The sequence below is a fragment of the Hypanus sabinus genome, chromosome 14, assembly GCF_030144855.1.
Source record: "Hypanus sabinus isolate sHypSab1 chromosome 14, sHypSab1.hap1, whole genome shotgun sequence".
Lineage (NCBI taxonomy): Eukaryota > Metazoa > Chordata > Chondrichthyes > Myliobatiformes > Dasyatidae > Hypanus > Hypanus sabinus.
In genome coordinates this window covers 22,641,567-22,655,603 of record NC_082719.1, presented here as the reverse complement: position 1 = coordinate 22,655,603, position 14,037 = coordinate 22,641,567, and the positions used below count along the sequence as shown (strand labels likewise).

General features: G+C 43.0%; 1 protein-coding gene across 1 annotated transcript in view; it reads left to right on the top strand.

Annotated features, from left to right (window-relative positions):
• The window catches only part of wdr1 (WD repeat domain 1), a 71,681-nt gene extending 70,745 nt beyond the window's left edge, over positions 1-936 (top strand). The window contains exon 15 of the mRNA XM_059988884.1: positions 296-936. Within this exon, the coding sequence (XP_059844867.1) occupies positions 296-405 (110 nt within the window). The 3' untranslated portion in view covers positions 406-936. The remainder of the gene's footprint in view (positions 1-295) is intronic.
• Positions 937-14,037: the final 13,101 nt, after the last annotated feature.

Below are 14,037 nucleotides of genomic sequence, written 5' to 3'. Positions count from 1 at the left end.
ATTGTAAATTGTCCTAAATGCTTGTGCTTCAGATCCTGAGTTTTGAACCTCAGTTTTTATTTTTAAAAAATACACAATCTAAGAAATGCAGATAAAAATTAAAATCTAATAACAGCCAAGATGCAAACCAACACAATTATGAAGGAAGTTGGTGGGTCTAGCAATATCCCTTTAGGGAAATGAATTGTTGACATTTTGGCGTCACACCTTTCATTAGTGCTATGGATTGAATGCTTCCTTGCTATTTTTAATGACTTCAATTGTGGATTTTCATTATTTTTTTTTCTCCCCATAGATTCTCATCGATTGTATCATGTTGCCTGTGTTGCTTGGATAGATGAACATACTTTGGTGACAACATCCCATGATGCTTCTGTAAAGCAGTGGACCATCACCTACAACTGAACAAGCTGGTATATCTTGGGAGGGTACCTAGAATTTCAAGGACTAGGGTTGCTGCTGTAGAAACTTAGTGTGGAGCAAAATATTTCTTTGCCCAGTGGGCCCACATCACAATCTCAGTTCTAATATACTATGTTTGGAAAGCTTTAGCAGACGTAAATTTGCACGCATAAAGCACTTGTTAACATAATCTCTGGAGTTTAGTCTTGTATGTTCAACATTCCAGAGGCAACAGCCTTATTTTTATTCCTATCACCCCTACTTGCAGCTTTCTTTTTGTTGAAGACCAGATTCATGACGTATTGAATTAAATTGACAGTGTCAAACTACAACTGAAGAATATTTCTGTATAGTGGCAAGATAATTAATGTGTGATTGGAATTGATGCAAGTGCAGCTACTGTATATTGTACATGTTATTTCTTTTGCTTTTGAAATCTGTACTGCACATTTATTGCCTCAAATGTTCTCCAGATCAGAAAAATACCTAATAAACTTTTTAATGCTTTAAGAATTCAACAATTGGAGTACTTGATCCATTGGATGCAATTTATACTCATTGAATCATCTGAGATGTGACATTATTTGTGCTGAATAGTATTTGTCAAAATTGTAGATAGGAAAATTCTCATCATACTATTTCAGAAAAATCTGATTACCTTAAGAATGACTTTCCTAATTGCATAATAGGAGACATAGAAATCAAGCTGTTTGCAACATGTATATGTGGGCTTCTGTGGCAGTAGAGATTGTAGAAGAAATAGCCAACTGAATCTTGCATGATGACAGGTGTTTACTGGGTTCATGATACTTGATATTTACATGACATTAGTTGTGTATATATAAATTTCTTCAGGTTTTCAAGCCGGGACAATTTTTTTCCTGAAGCACTTTTTGGATAATGATTCAGATTTTGAAGCTTAATGTAATTGACATTCACTGCCCCATACCGAGCATCATTGGACTTCTGCTTTGTTTACCTGTTTAATTTTACTCTTTTGTAAATTCCTGCTCCTGTTTACATAGGTACTTTTAGTGGCCTCCACAAAACAAACTATTTGGCCCAACTGGTTTGAGCTAACCTTGGCTTCTGCCCTCCCATCCACTTCTCTCAAATATTACAACTGAACCTGCATCTCTGGCGGCTGCTGCTGGATCTTTCTACAATATGCCATATTCTGTGAAGATGCGCCTTCAAATTTCACTTTTCACCCTAAACCTATGACCGAATGTTGTAATCTGACCAGACTTGAAACAAAATCTTGCATGCATTCACCCTGTGAGGGTGAGGGCCACTGTCAAGAGTTGACCGTGGGTACTGCATCCTAGCTGTCTAGATAACGTCAGCCTGAGCAGTATGGTATGGAGAACAAAGTGATGCCCATGTAACAAGCTCTTTCTCACCACACATCTGACAATCCCAAAAGGAATGGCAGAGACTGATGCAGTTTGGTGCCAGCAGCATCGCAGGAGTTGTCAGTCAACATTGAACTCAATGTAGGACTGCCTTAGGGATTCCAGCTCCAGATTTTTTACATTGGGGTTTACTTCTGAAGCCTTCTCAATGAGTGGGTAAAGCTGCAAGGCAGCAGAGGTTTGAAATCAGAATTTTCCTCCTAAATGAACTGCCAGCCACGGCTGAGGAGCCCTATCTGCCTGAAATGACTAGTCTTAAGGTAGCAGTAACCTGTCTTTGCCCCTTCTCCTGTCAGTAGAAACTGTTCCACTGGACCTAGTAGCCAAGTCACATTTGAAAGCTAGGAACTGGACTTGGTTGTCAGAGGCTATTTGATGTGCATGCCATTGGGACTATTTAAATGGAAGTGGGAGCTTGTCCCCATTACCACCTCCAGCTATAACAACCTTGGGAAGCCATTCACCCTATCTATACCCCTCATAATTTTGTATACCTCTAAGATGTCCCCTCACCTCCTACACTCTATGGAATAAAGACCTAATCCGTTCAACATTTTCCTACAACTTGGGTCCTTAAATCCTGCCAACATGCTTGCAAGTTTTCTTTACAATCTCAAACTTATTGATAACTTTCCTATAGGCGGTGATCAGTATTTTCTTTATTTACTTAGAGATGCAGCATGGATCAGGTTCTTGTGACCAATCCTATTTAACATTAGTCTAATCACTGGACAATTTACAAAGACCAATTAACCTGCCATCTAGTTCCGTTTTGGACTATGAGAGAAAGCCAGAGCACCTAGAGGAAATCCAAACGGTCTTGGGAAGAACTTAGAAACTCCTTGCAGACAGTCGGTGTTTAATTTAATTTTGTAAAATATTGGATAAAAGTTTGAATAATTCCAAGCGACACTTTAACTCTTTGTGAGCTCACAGAATGTAGGGTGTCTATACAAGTTAAATGCTGTAGGTCTATTCATATAAAAGACCAAGCAGTTTGTCTGTCTCGGTATGTCTCTCTACACTTGTGGAACTCTTATCAAAACCATGCTGAGTTAGTGGCATGAGAACAAAACACTGGAAGTTGTCTGTGTTTGTCTTTTTCTACACTTTTGGAACTGCTATTTATTGGGGCACCCTTCCCTCCTTTCTTGGGACTTTATTAAGGACTGGGGAAATCATGATCAGTGCAGAGAACCCAGCGTGGTTTCACAAGTAGGAATTTGGAGATCCCCGACAACAGTGACAATCAACTGGTGACTAAGAATCCTGAGCCCCGAAATCTGTAACTTACTACTGTTTTATTTTATGATAGTAAATTAGGTTTAAGTTACTTTGTTGTGCTTGTATGCTTGTTATCACATCTCTTGGACACTCGATTTTTTGGGGGGTTTGATCAACCCAGCCAATTCGGCGCTGCGAGCAGGGGCCGGGAAAATGGGCTGGTGGACGAGCAAGCCGAACGATATCGTACCCGAGACTTAACAGGGTCACAGATGGACGGATTACCCTGAGGGTTTTGGATCGCTGACTCACGTTCTGTGTAAATGGGGTCCTCCTAGACCGGGGGTCGGCAACCTGCGGCTCCCGAGCCATTTGTGGCTCTTTCACCTCTGTGCTGCGGCTCCCTGTGGCTTTGGGAAATAATTGGTCAGTATTTAATTAAAATGTATTTTATGTTAGTTTGTTAGCTTTTGAAATGTAATTCTAAATTTGAAGATTATGGTGATCTTGTACAATCTAAGTGTGGCGACACATTTCCTGGCACATCCGAAACGGCTCACAATTAGCCAACATTCAGGCTAAGGGAGATAGCCTACGGGGGTTTGTGAGTACGCGTCTTTTGCAGCATCTGCGTCCATGGGGGCTGGGTTGAGGGAGGCTTAAAAGCAAGGCTGTTTAGTTCGAATAAAGTTATTCGACTGCAGTTTACTGACTGCGTGAGCACACCGCTACAACGTGTTTTTATCGCTATTAATATACGTCACCACTGCCAATACCTGACACCCGCCAGTGCGCGATTTCTTTAATTTTTCGATCCAAGGTAAGCCAACTATGGAGAATTCTAAAAAAAGAAAAGTGACTGAAGAAAACAGAACGTTTAATGATACGTGGACAGATTCATTTGCTTTCACTGTTGACGAGACTGGTTTACCGGTATGCTTAATATGCAATGAGAAACTAGCAAACAACAAAAAGTCAAATGTCGCAAGGCATTTCCAGAATAAACACGCAGCCTTTGCTCAAAAATATCCGGATGGAGATGAGAGAAAAAAAGCCGTTTCGGAACTGATGCGGAAGGTTGATCTGAGCAAGAATCATTTCCAGAAATGGATGAAGTCTGGAAAATCAACGACATACGCCAGTTATATTGCCGCTCAGGAAATAGTCAGGCACGGGAAGCAGTTTACAGATGGTGAATATATAAAAGAATCTTTCATTAAGATTTCAGAACATCTATTCACGGACTTTAAAAACAAGAGTGAAATTGTGCAGAAAATCAGGGATATGCCCCTCTCTGCAAAGACTGTCAAAGACAGAACCATAAAAATGGCAGAAGACATCACAAGACAGCAAATTAAAGACATCAATTCAGCTGTGGCCTACTCGATTGCCTGTGACGAGTCTAAAGACAAAGGTGATATTGAACAAATAGCGTTGTTCTGCCGGTATGTAAACTCTGCCGGGCCACAGGAAGAACTGATTGAGTTGATACCTCTAAAAGACCAAACACGGGGGGAGGACATCTGTGAGGCTGTCTTGAATTGTTTAAGAGCCAAAGGAATAAAGACCACCCATCTGGTGTCAGTAGCTACTGATGGGGCGCCGAATATGACGGGAACGCACAAGGGATTTGTGGCTTTACTGCAGAAGTCGCTGGACAGAAAGCTGCTGACTTTTCACTGCATCTTGCACCAAGAGGCACTGTGCGCTCAAACATTTCCTCCGGAATTCACAGAAGTAATGGATGTTGTCATTCAGATTGTCAATAAAATAATGGCAAAAAGTTTAAATCACCGTCAATTCCGTTTGTTACTGGACGAGCTGGAAAGCGCATATTCTGATCTCCTGCTGCACAACAAAGTCCGGTGGCTGTCCAAAGGGGAGGTGCTGAAACGCTTTGTCGCGTGTCTGGAAGAAGTGAAAACTTTCCTGGGCAGCAAAGGGCTCAACTTTCCTGAGCTGGAACAGCCAGAGTGGCTGGAAAAGCTACACTTCATGGTAGACATGACAGCGCACCTGAACACGCTGAACACAGCTCTTCAACGGGGTAAGGACGTACAGCCCTGCACATGTTGGAGGATGTTTTGGCATTCGAGCGCAAGTTGACGTTGCTTGCCAGAGATTTACAGAAAGGCACATTGTCTCACTTCCCCAATTTGAGAGAGTTCAAACAAGGTCACGACATGATAAATTCGGAGTATTTACATTCTGCAATCATCGCAATGCAAACATCGTTTGGGAAACGCTTCTGTGAGTTCAGAGAGGAAAAAAACACATTATCCTTCCCGGTCACTCCCCTAAGCATCGATCCATCCCTACTAAATACGACTGCATTGTCAGGTGTGAGTCAACCTGAACAAGTATGATAAATATTTTAATTGCCTATTATTTTACGTATATTCATATGTTTTCATTGTTCAGTGAAATAGTCCTTTTATTTTTCAGGTTGACAGCTGGCTGACGTTATTTTTGGTTTGCTGCTGGCGGCAAATTTAAGTTTGGTGTTTTTCATAAATACAAGGACTCAAATAGACGTTGAGTATTTTACTTAAAAGTAACCTTCAACCCAACGTCTTTTTTTCGGAGTTCAAAATGTTTTTGTTGCATGCAGAAATGTAATTTCATTTTCTCTGCAGGAGTTCATCAATTTCATAAATGCAACACATTATAGTTTGTTTATACATAGCATAAAGGCAAAACAAAACGTTGTATGCAGTGTTATTTCATTTTAAATGTCAAGCGGGTTTTGCGGCTCCCAGTGTTTTCTTTTCTGTGGGAAACGGGTCCAAGTGGCTCTTTCAGTGGTAAAGGTTGCTGACCCCTGTCCTAGACATTGGGAGAAGGCACTTGCTGAATAGTCTGATGCTAAGCTTCTGTGCCTCGACATGACTACCTCGACAGTTAAATACTCAGAAAGGTCAGCTCTCTGAGGAAAGTACGCGACTGCAGCGTAAGTTGGCCTCTCTTAGCTCTCAGAACACCATTTTAAATGAAACAGCACGCGAGGACGTTGTACACGAGTTGCGCTGGCGTGTAGGTTAGTTACCATAATGCAAAGGCACCGCAAGCAGAGCAGTTGCGTAACGGTAGATCCTAGTCCGATCTATGGCCCTGCAGGAGGAATGGGATCCAGATACCTGGGGTGGAAATATCTGGTATGATGATGATTCGGATGGAGATCAGAACAATGTAATCGATGCGCGCCCCCTCTGATAGGTAAAAGGTAAAGAGGAATACCGGAATGCTGACGAACAAAATCAAGTTCCGGGGCCGTCCCTACTACCACTGAGACTGTAACTACACTACCACCAAATTACAGGATTTAGCCCAAAGGGTGTGTCAGGAATCCTTGGATTACCCGCCTATGGACTTGAGGAAGCTCCCGACTGTTTCATTTATTGCACATGAATTGAGTTAGTTAGGATCGTTAGCAATGGACTCACTGGTTTTGGCTGAATTCTCCCTGTGAGCAGTAATTATACACGCTGTTTGTGTTTGCTACCCTGCCCCTTTGAATTGGGGTGCGTCTCTTCGTCCCTGGAACACCCCCCCCCCCCCGGGAAGCTATTTCAAGCCTTCGTGATATGGTAACGGCATCTGCCATTTATGATACCTTTAATGGACCTGAGTCCATCCCCTTTTCCCTTGCTATGCGCATCTGATTGATGGAAGAGGGACCCTCATGATGACGAGGTGTCTTCCTGACTCTGTTGCGGCTATCTGAGGGTTAGACTGTTGCAGAGACGAGCAGTTTGTTGGCCCAACTTGAATGTAAATCGGGAACGGGTACAGGTTGGGGCCGCTTTTAAATCCCGGCAGCAGCAGGGGCAATCTGGACGCTTGATGAATAGAACTAACAGCCGGCGGCTGTGCATCAGCACTCGGAATTAAAGAGCTCCTCCTCCCGTCCTAGTAGATAGGAAATGTATCTGTCCCTACCAAAGGCAGGGCTGGAAAAGGAGAGAAAAAAAATTATGTTCTTAATGTGTTATACCGTGAGTATTATGACCCGGGTGGGTTGCACTTGATACTCCAGACAAAGGGACTGGTCGCCTTTCATTGGACTGGAACGTTAATCCCAAAAAGCAGGACGTTCTCCGGTTATAACAGGACCTGGGTGAATTGGACCACGACTGGCGGGTTAGTCAGCCCCTTCCCTAGGGGTATGGCCAGGGCTCTGGGACCGCAGCTGTTGCTATGGCGACTCATATTTCCGGCATCCCAGTGGGAGACCTGAGGCCATCTATACCTATCTCCTTTTGACAAGCAGCAGCGAATCGCCCTGGTGAACACTGGGGCTGAGATTACCTTATTACATGGGAATACGGATCTAAATACAGGGGAGCGATTGTGTATTCAAGTCGGTTACGAATGTACAAATAAAAGTCTGCCTCGCTTTTGGTGAGCGACCTTCTCGGTCTGTCCCTGTGCTCATCTCCCAGGTACCTGAACACATCTGGGGGTTTGATTTATCAACGGGAACATTGATCATGATACCCTTTGCCAAATTTGCTTCTGGTATTAGGAAGGTTGAAATGGCAAAGTGGGAACCTGTCTATACCCTTGCTGTCGCAAACGGTAGTTGCCAAAGCAATATTGGATCCCAGGAAGGCATAAAGAAATCGACGAGACAGTCAGGTCCCTTTTAAACCTGGGGGTTCTTTGTCCTGCCTGATCCCCTTACAACTCTCTTTTGCCAGTTCGGAACTCTGATGGTTTCGAGCACATGACCATTGATATCTATCGCCTGTTAAATCGGTTTACCCCTCCGCTGGCCGCAGCTGTTCTAGATATTGTGACCCCAATTCAGGACCTTTCTAGTGGAACTGACAATTATTATGCTGTTATTTATTTGGCTAATACTTTCTTCTCCATCCCTATTGTTGAGCAGACCCAAGTTCAGTTTGCATTTACATAGAATGGCCTTCAGCACATCTTTACACGGCTTCCATTGGGATATGGAACATAGAAAATCTACAGCACATTACAGGCCTTTCGGCCCACAATGTTGTGCTGACCATGTAACTCTAGAAGCTGCCTAGAATTTCCCTACTGCATAGCCCTCTATTTTTCTAAGCTCCATGTACCTGCACCTATCTAAGTCTCTTAAAAGACCCTATTGTATCTGCCCTTACCACCTTGGTTGGCAGTGCATTCCACACAACCATTACTCTCTGTGTGAAGAACTTACCTCTGACATCCCCCTTGTACCTACTTCGAAGTGCCTTAAGACTATGCCCCCTCCATAAGTCCATAGTTCTACTATGTGCCATGGTGTGTTGGGTAAAGATTTACATGAATGTGCCTATTCCCCAGCAATGAAATAGCTCAGGATATAGACAATGTGCTATTGTGTGGATTTGCTGTAGGAGGAGATTTCTGAGGCCCTTTACTTTGATTGATCACGTGCAATCGAGGTGATGGGAAATTAACCCCGATTAAAATGCAGGGCCCAATTACGACTGTTTATTTTCTGGGAATACTAAGGATAATAGCATAATTCCAGATACGGTGAGAAATAAGATCCTAGACTTAGCACCCCCTAAGACAAAACAAGAAGCCCAACCCTTTAGCCTATTGGGATACTTGGCAGCGTTACATCTCCATTTGACTATGCTCCTTTGAAACTTGTACATAGAAACATAAGAACATAGAAAATCTATAGCACAATACAGGTGCTTTGGCTCACAAAGCTGTGCCAAACATGTCCTTACTTTAGAAATTACCTAGGGTTACCCATAGCCCTCTATTTTTTAAAGTTCCATGTTCCTGTCCGAGTCTCTTAAAAGACCCTATCGTATCCACCTCCACCACCATCACCTGCAGCACATTCCACGCACTGATCACTCTCTGCATAAAAAACTTACTCCTGATATCTCCTCTATACATACTTCCAAGCACATTAAAACTGTTTCCTCTCATGTTAACCATTTCCATCCTAGCCTCTGACTATCCACATGATCAATGCCTCTCATCTTATACATCTCCATCAGGTCACCTCTCATCCTCCATCGCTCCAAGGAGAAAAGGCTGAGTTCACTCAGCCTATTCCCATAAGCCATGCTCCCCAATCAAGGCAACATCCTTGTAAATTTCCTCTGCACCCTTTCTATGGTTTTCACATCCTTCCTGTAGTGAGGCAACCAGAAATGAGCACAGTACTCCAAGTGGGGCCTGACCAGGGCCCTATATTACCTCTCGGCTCCCAAACTCAGTCCCACGATTGATGAAGGCCCACCATATGCCTTCTTAACTACAAAGTCAACCTCCACAATAGCATTGAGTGTCCTATGGACTCAGACCTCAAGATCCCTCTGATCCTCTACATTGCCAAGAGTCTTACCATTAATATTATATTCTACCATCATATTTGACCTACCAAAATGAACCACTTCACACTTATCTGGGTTGAACTCCATCTGCCACTTTTTACCCCGGCTTTGCACCCTATCAATGTCCCGCCGTAACCTCTGACAGACCTCCACACTATCCACAATGCCCCTAACCTTCATGTCATCAGCAGGTTTACTAACCCATCCCTCCACTTCCTCATCCAGGTTCATTTATAAAAGTCACGAACAATAGGGGTCCCAGAGCAGATCCCTAAGGCACACCACTGGTCACCGACCTCCATGCAAAACATGACCCATCTACAACCACTCTTTGCTTTCTGTGGGCAAGCCAGTTCTGGATCCACAAAGCAATGTCCCTTTGGATTCCATGCCTCCTTACTTTCTCAATAAGCCTTGCATGGGGTACCTTGTCAAATGCCTTGCTGAAATCCATATACACTACCTCTACTACTCTACCCTCATCAATGTGTTCAGTCACATCCTCAAAAACTTCAATCGGGCTCATAAGGCACGACCTGCCCTTGAGAAAGCCATGCTGACTACTAACTATACCTCTCCAAATGTCCGTAAATCCTGCCTCTCAGGATCTTCTCCATCAACTTACCAACCACTGAAGTAAGAATCACTGGTCTATAAGTTCCCAGGCTATCTCTGCTTCCTTTCTTGAATAATGGAACAACATCCACAACCGTCCAATCCTCCGGAAGCTCTCTTGTCCCCATTGATGATGCAAAGATCATCACCAGAGGTTCAGCAATCTCCTTTCTCACCTCCCACAGTAGACTGGGGTACATTTCGTCCAGTCCTGGTGAGTTATCCAACGATACTTTCCAAAAGCTCCAGCACATCCTCTTTCTTAATATCTACATCCTCAAACTTTTCAGTCTGCTGTAAATCATCCCTACAATCACCAAGATCCTTTTCCATAGTGAATACTGAAGCAAGTATTCATTAGGTACTTCTGCTATCTCCTCCAGTTCCATACACACTTTTCCACTGTAACACTTGTTTGGTCCTATTCTCTTACGTCTTATCCTCTTACTCTTCACATACTTGCAGAATGCCTTGGGGTTTTCCTTAATCCTGTCCACCAAGGCCTGCTCATGGCCCCTTCTGGCTCTCCTAATTTCATTCTTAAGCTTCTTTCTACTCAGGTTCCTTCGTACAACATGACCAGAAAGAAATTTAGATTTGTATAGGGCTCCATGCAACAATCAACTTTTGAGGCCACAAAGGAGGCCATTGCCATGGCCTTGTTATATCTTGTCTTTCATCTTAAATCTCACCTTTCAAATGGGTGTCAACATGGTAAACTGTAATGGTAACATATGATGATCGGTTCCAAATGTCTCCTCTTTGAGAAGTCCTCCCCTTGCATAGGCATTCGTTAGTCTCGTGAGACCATGGATTTGCGCCTTGGAAGGTTTTCCAGGGCACAGGCCTGGGCAGGGTCGTATGGGAGACCGGCAGTTGCCCAAGCTACAAGCCTTCTCCTCTCCACACCACCGATGTTGTCCAAGGGAAGGGCACTAGAAGTCAAGCAGCTTGGCACTGGCATCATCATAGAGCAATGTGTTGTTAAGTACCTTGCTCAAGGACACACACACGCTGCCTCAGCTGAGGCTTTGGGTTACCAGTCTGATGCCTTATCCTCTAGGCCACACACCAACACTTGGTACTGCAAGTTCCTGTTAAAGATGATGTGGCTGTCTGGAGCCTGTGGTTGAAGTATGGAGGATAGAAAATGCTTCTGGATTTCTGGTCCCGGAAGCTTGTGATGATGCCACCAGATACACTACATTTAAAAAGCAGCTATTGCTTGTTATTAGGCTTTAGCAAAGACTGTACACAGAAAGGATACTTACACCCTGGCTTTCCTGTTATGGGACAGGTATTCTCTGACACACTGGACCACAAGGTAGGACGTGCACAACAGAGTTCAATAGTCAACTGGAAGTGACATGTTTCTGAATGAGCATCAAAGGGGCCACACAGAATTCGCCAAATACATGAACTAGTTGCTGAGTCCCCTCAGACTATGTCACCCACACCTGAAGCTACTCCAGCTGAAGTCTCACCTATGTCATGGAGCGTTCCATTTGATTTTCTCACTCCTCCTCAGTAGCAGCAACCCTGGTTCACAGATGGCCCTGCAATATGGAAGAATGGTTGTTTTTGTTGCAAGGTTGCTGCCTTTACCACTCTCACCCAACAAATTCTGAAGAAGGAAAGCTCTGATGGGTTGAATAAATATTCAGTGCTTGTAGAAATGTCAATATGCATGAAACCAAATGAAGCTCATATTTATTCTGATTCTTGGGCTGTTAGAATAGAATAGAATACAGAAGAGGACAGCAGAGGTGCTAATGGATTTGTTGTCTGGTTGCCGCCAATGGAATCAGCATTCTTGTACTGTTATGTGACATTTCTTATGGGGAACAGAGTTATTTGGAACTGATCATCACGTTACCATTACAGATACCATGTTGACACCCATTTGAAAAGTAATTTGTCAATGACAATATTTAACAACATTGCTGACAAATAATTTTTATGTTGGCACAGTGCCATCTAGTCCCAAGCCTCAAATAGCGTAATTGCCACTTGGTTGGTGGGCCCATGAATCTTCTGGGCATTTAGGGGTACAGGGTTCTGTACAGTGATCCAGGCAGGTGGGATTATTCCTTCCCACTGACATAGCTTGTACAGTGGTAGAAATTGTGGGCTGTGTTTGGAAGTTAAAAACCAACACCTTTTAAAAAGACCCTTGGCTTCTAGTCGCTGTGGGCGCGCTCCTGCTCAGATTTGGCAAATAGATTAGGTTGGTCCCCTTCCGTTACAAAGGTGATTCCAGTATCTCCTCACTATGACAGACACTTATTCTAGTCTTTTTATGGAAATCCCTACTGTTAAAACTAATTAGGATGATACGCTTCAGGGATTAGAACATCTTGTTTCGGCACATGGTGATCCCCTTATAATTCAGCCCAATAGTGATTCACACTTTGTTTCTAGGGTACAAGCGTGGGCCTTCTCTAATGGTGTACAGTGGGTCTTCCTGTCCCCTGTTATCCTCAGGCGAGTGATCTGATTGATTGAATGAATGAATGGCCTATTAAAATAGCAAATTTGTTTACTTACTCCTACCCATACCTTCTCTTGATGGTTTCCGATCCCTTCCTGTGTGTTGTATAATTCCAACAACTGTCCCTTGAAAGAAGGTACTTGCTTTTTGTTAATAACAAGACATTGGATTATTTTTGTTTCTGATGGCACAACTGAATGCGCTGATAAAGAACTGATTCAGTTCTGCAAGGTGAGAGTGGGAGTTGGGGGGGGGGGGGTAAAGTGTTTGTAAAATATCTGTCTTTCCCTCATTGCAGGGTGAGATTATTGCCAGCGAACGAGGAAATACATACAGGGTGATGGTACAAGGGCAGACACATTCTGTGCGTGTGAATAAGGGTAATTTGAAAGCATTGCTAATTATCTCTCTGCTGCTAGTTTTAAAGGATCTGCTGAAATGGTGCCTTGTTCTGTACTAATGCTTATCCTGTGTTTTGTTGTATGACAGGCTCCTGTTGAGACCGAACAAGAGATTGACAACAAAGAAACATAGAAAACCTACAGCACAATACAGGCCCTGTGGCCCTCAAAGTTGTGCTGAACATGTCCCTACCTTAGAAAATATTAGGCTGACCCATAGCCCTCTATTTTTCTAAGCTCCATGTACCTATCCAAAAGTCTCTTAAAAGACCCTATCGTATTCGCCTCCACTACCGTTGCCAGCAGCCCATTTCAGACACTCGCCACTCTCTGAATAAAAAACTTACCCTTGACATCTCCTCTGTACCTACTCCCCAGCACCTTAAACCTGTGTCCTCTTGTGGCAACCATTTCAACCCTGGGAAAAAGCCTCTGACTATCCACACGATCAATGCCTTTCATCATCTTGTACACCTCTATCAGGTCACCTCTCATCCTCCTTCACTCCAATAAGAAAAGGCCGAGTTCACTCAACCTGTTCTCATAAGGCATGCTCCCCAATCCAGGCAACATCCTTGTAAATCTCCTCTGCATCCTTTCTATGGCTTCCACATCCTCCCTGTAGTGAGGCGACCAGAACTAAGCACAGTACTCCAAGTGACCTTGCAATTTTGTGGAAATGTTATTATTGTTTTGTGAAAATGCACATAATAATAATAATGTATTTTATTGATCCAAGTGGGAGATTATTTCATTACAGCAGTAACAGTTAAAAACATATTTAGCAATAAGAATAAATAATAATAATAATGAATATAATAATATTAACTAATAATATAGTACAGAATAATAATATACGCAATAATAATTTGCCAATATACAATAATATGCAATACTGTGCAATAATAATGTACAAAATAATAAAATAGAGGCTATTGTACTATGATGTGTGTTCTCCTGTAACACAGAGATGAACTGTTTTATATGCTTATTGCATTTGGTAGGAACAATTTTCTGTAATGACCCTTGTGTTAGAGTAGCTGAAAGAACCTGTTTGAAAGGGTGTTCCACTATTTATTCAGTAGGTCATGGAGAGGATGTGCCTGATTGTCCATAATCAATAACAGTTTGTTTAGTGACCTCCTGTTCATCAGTAA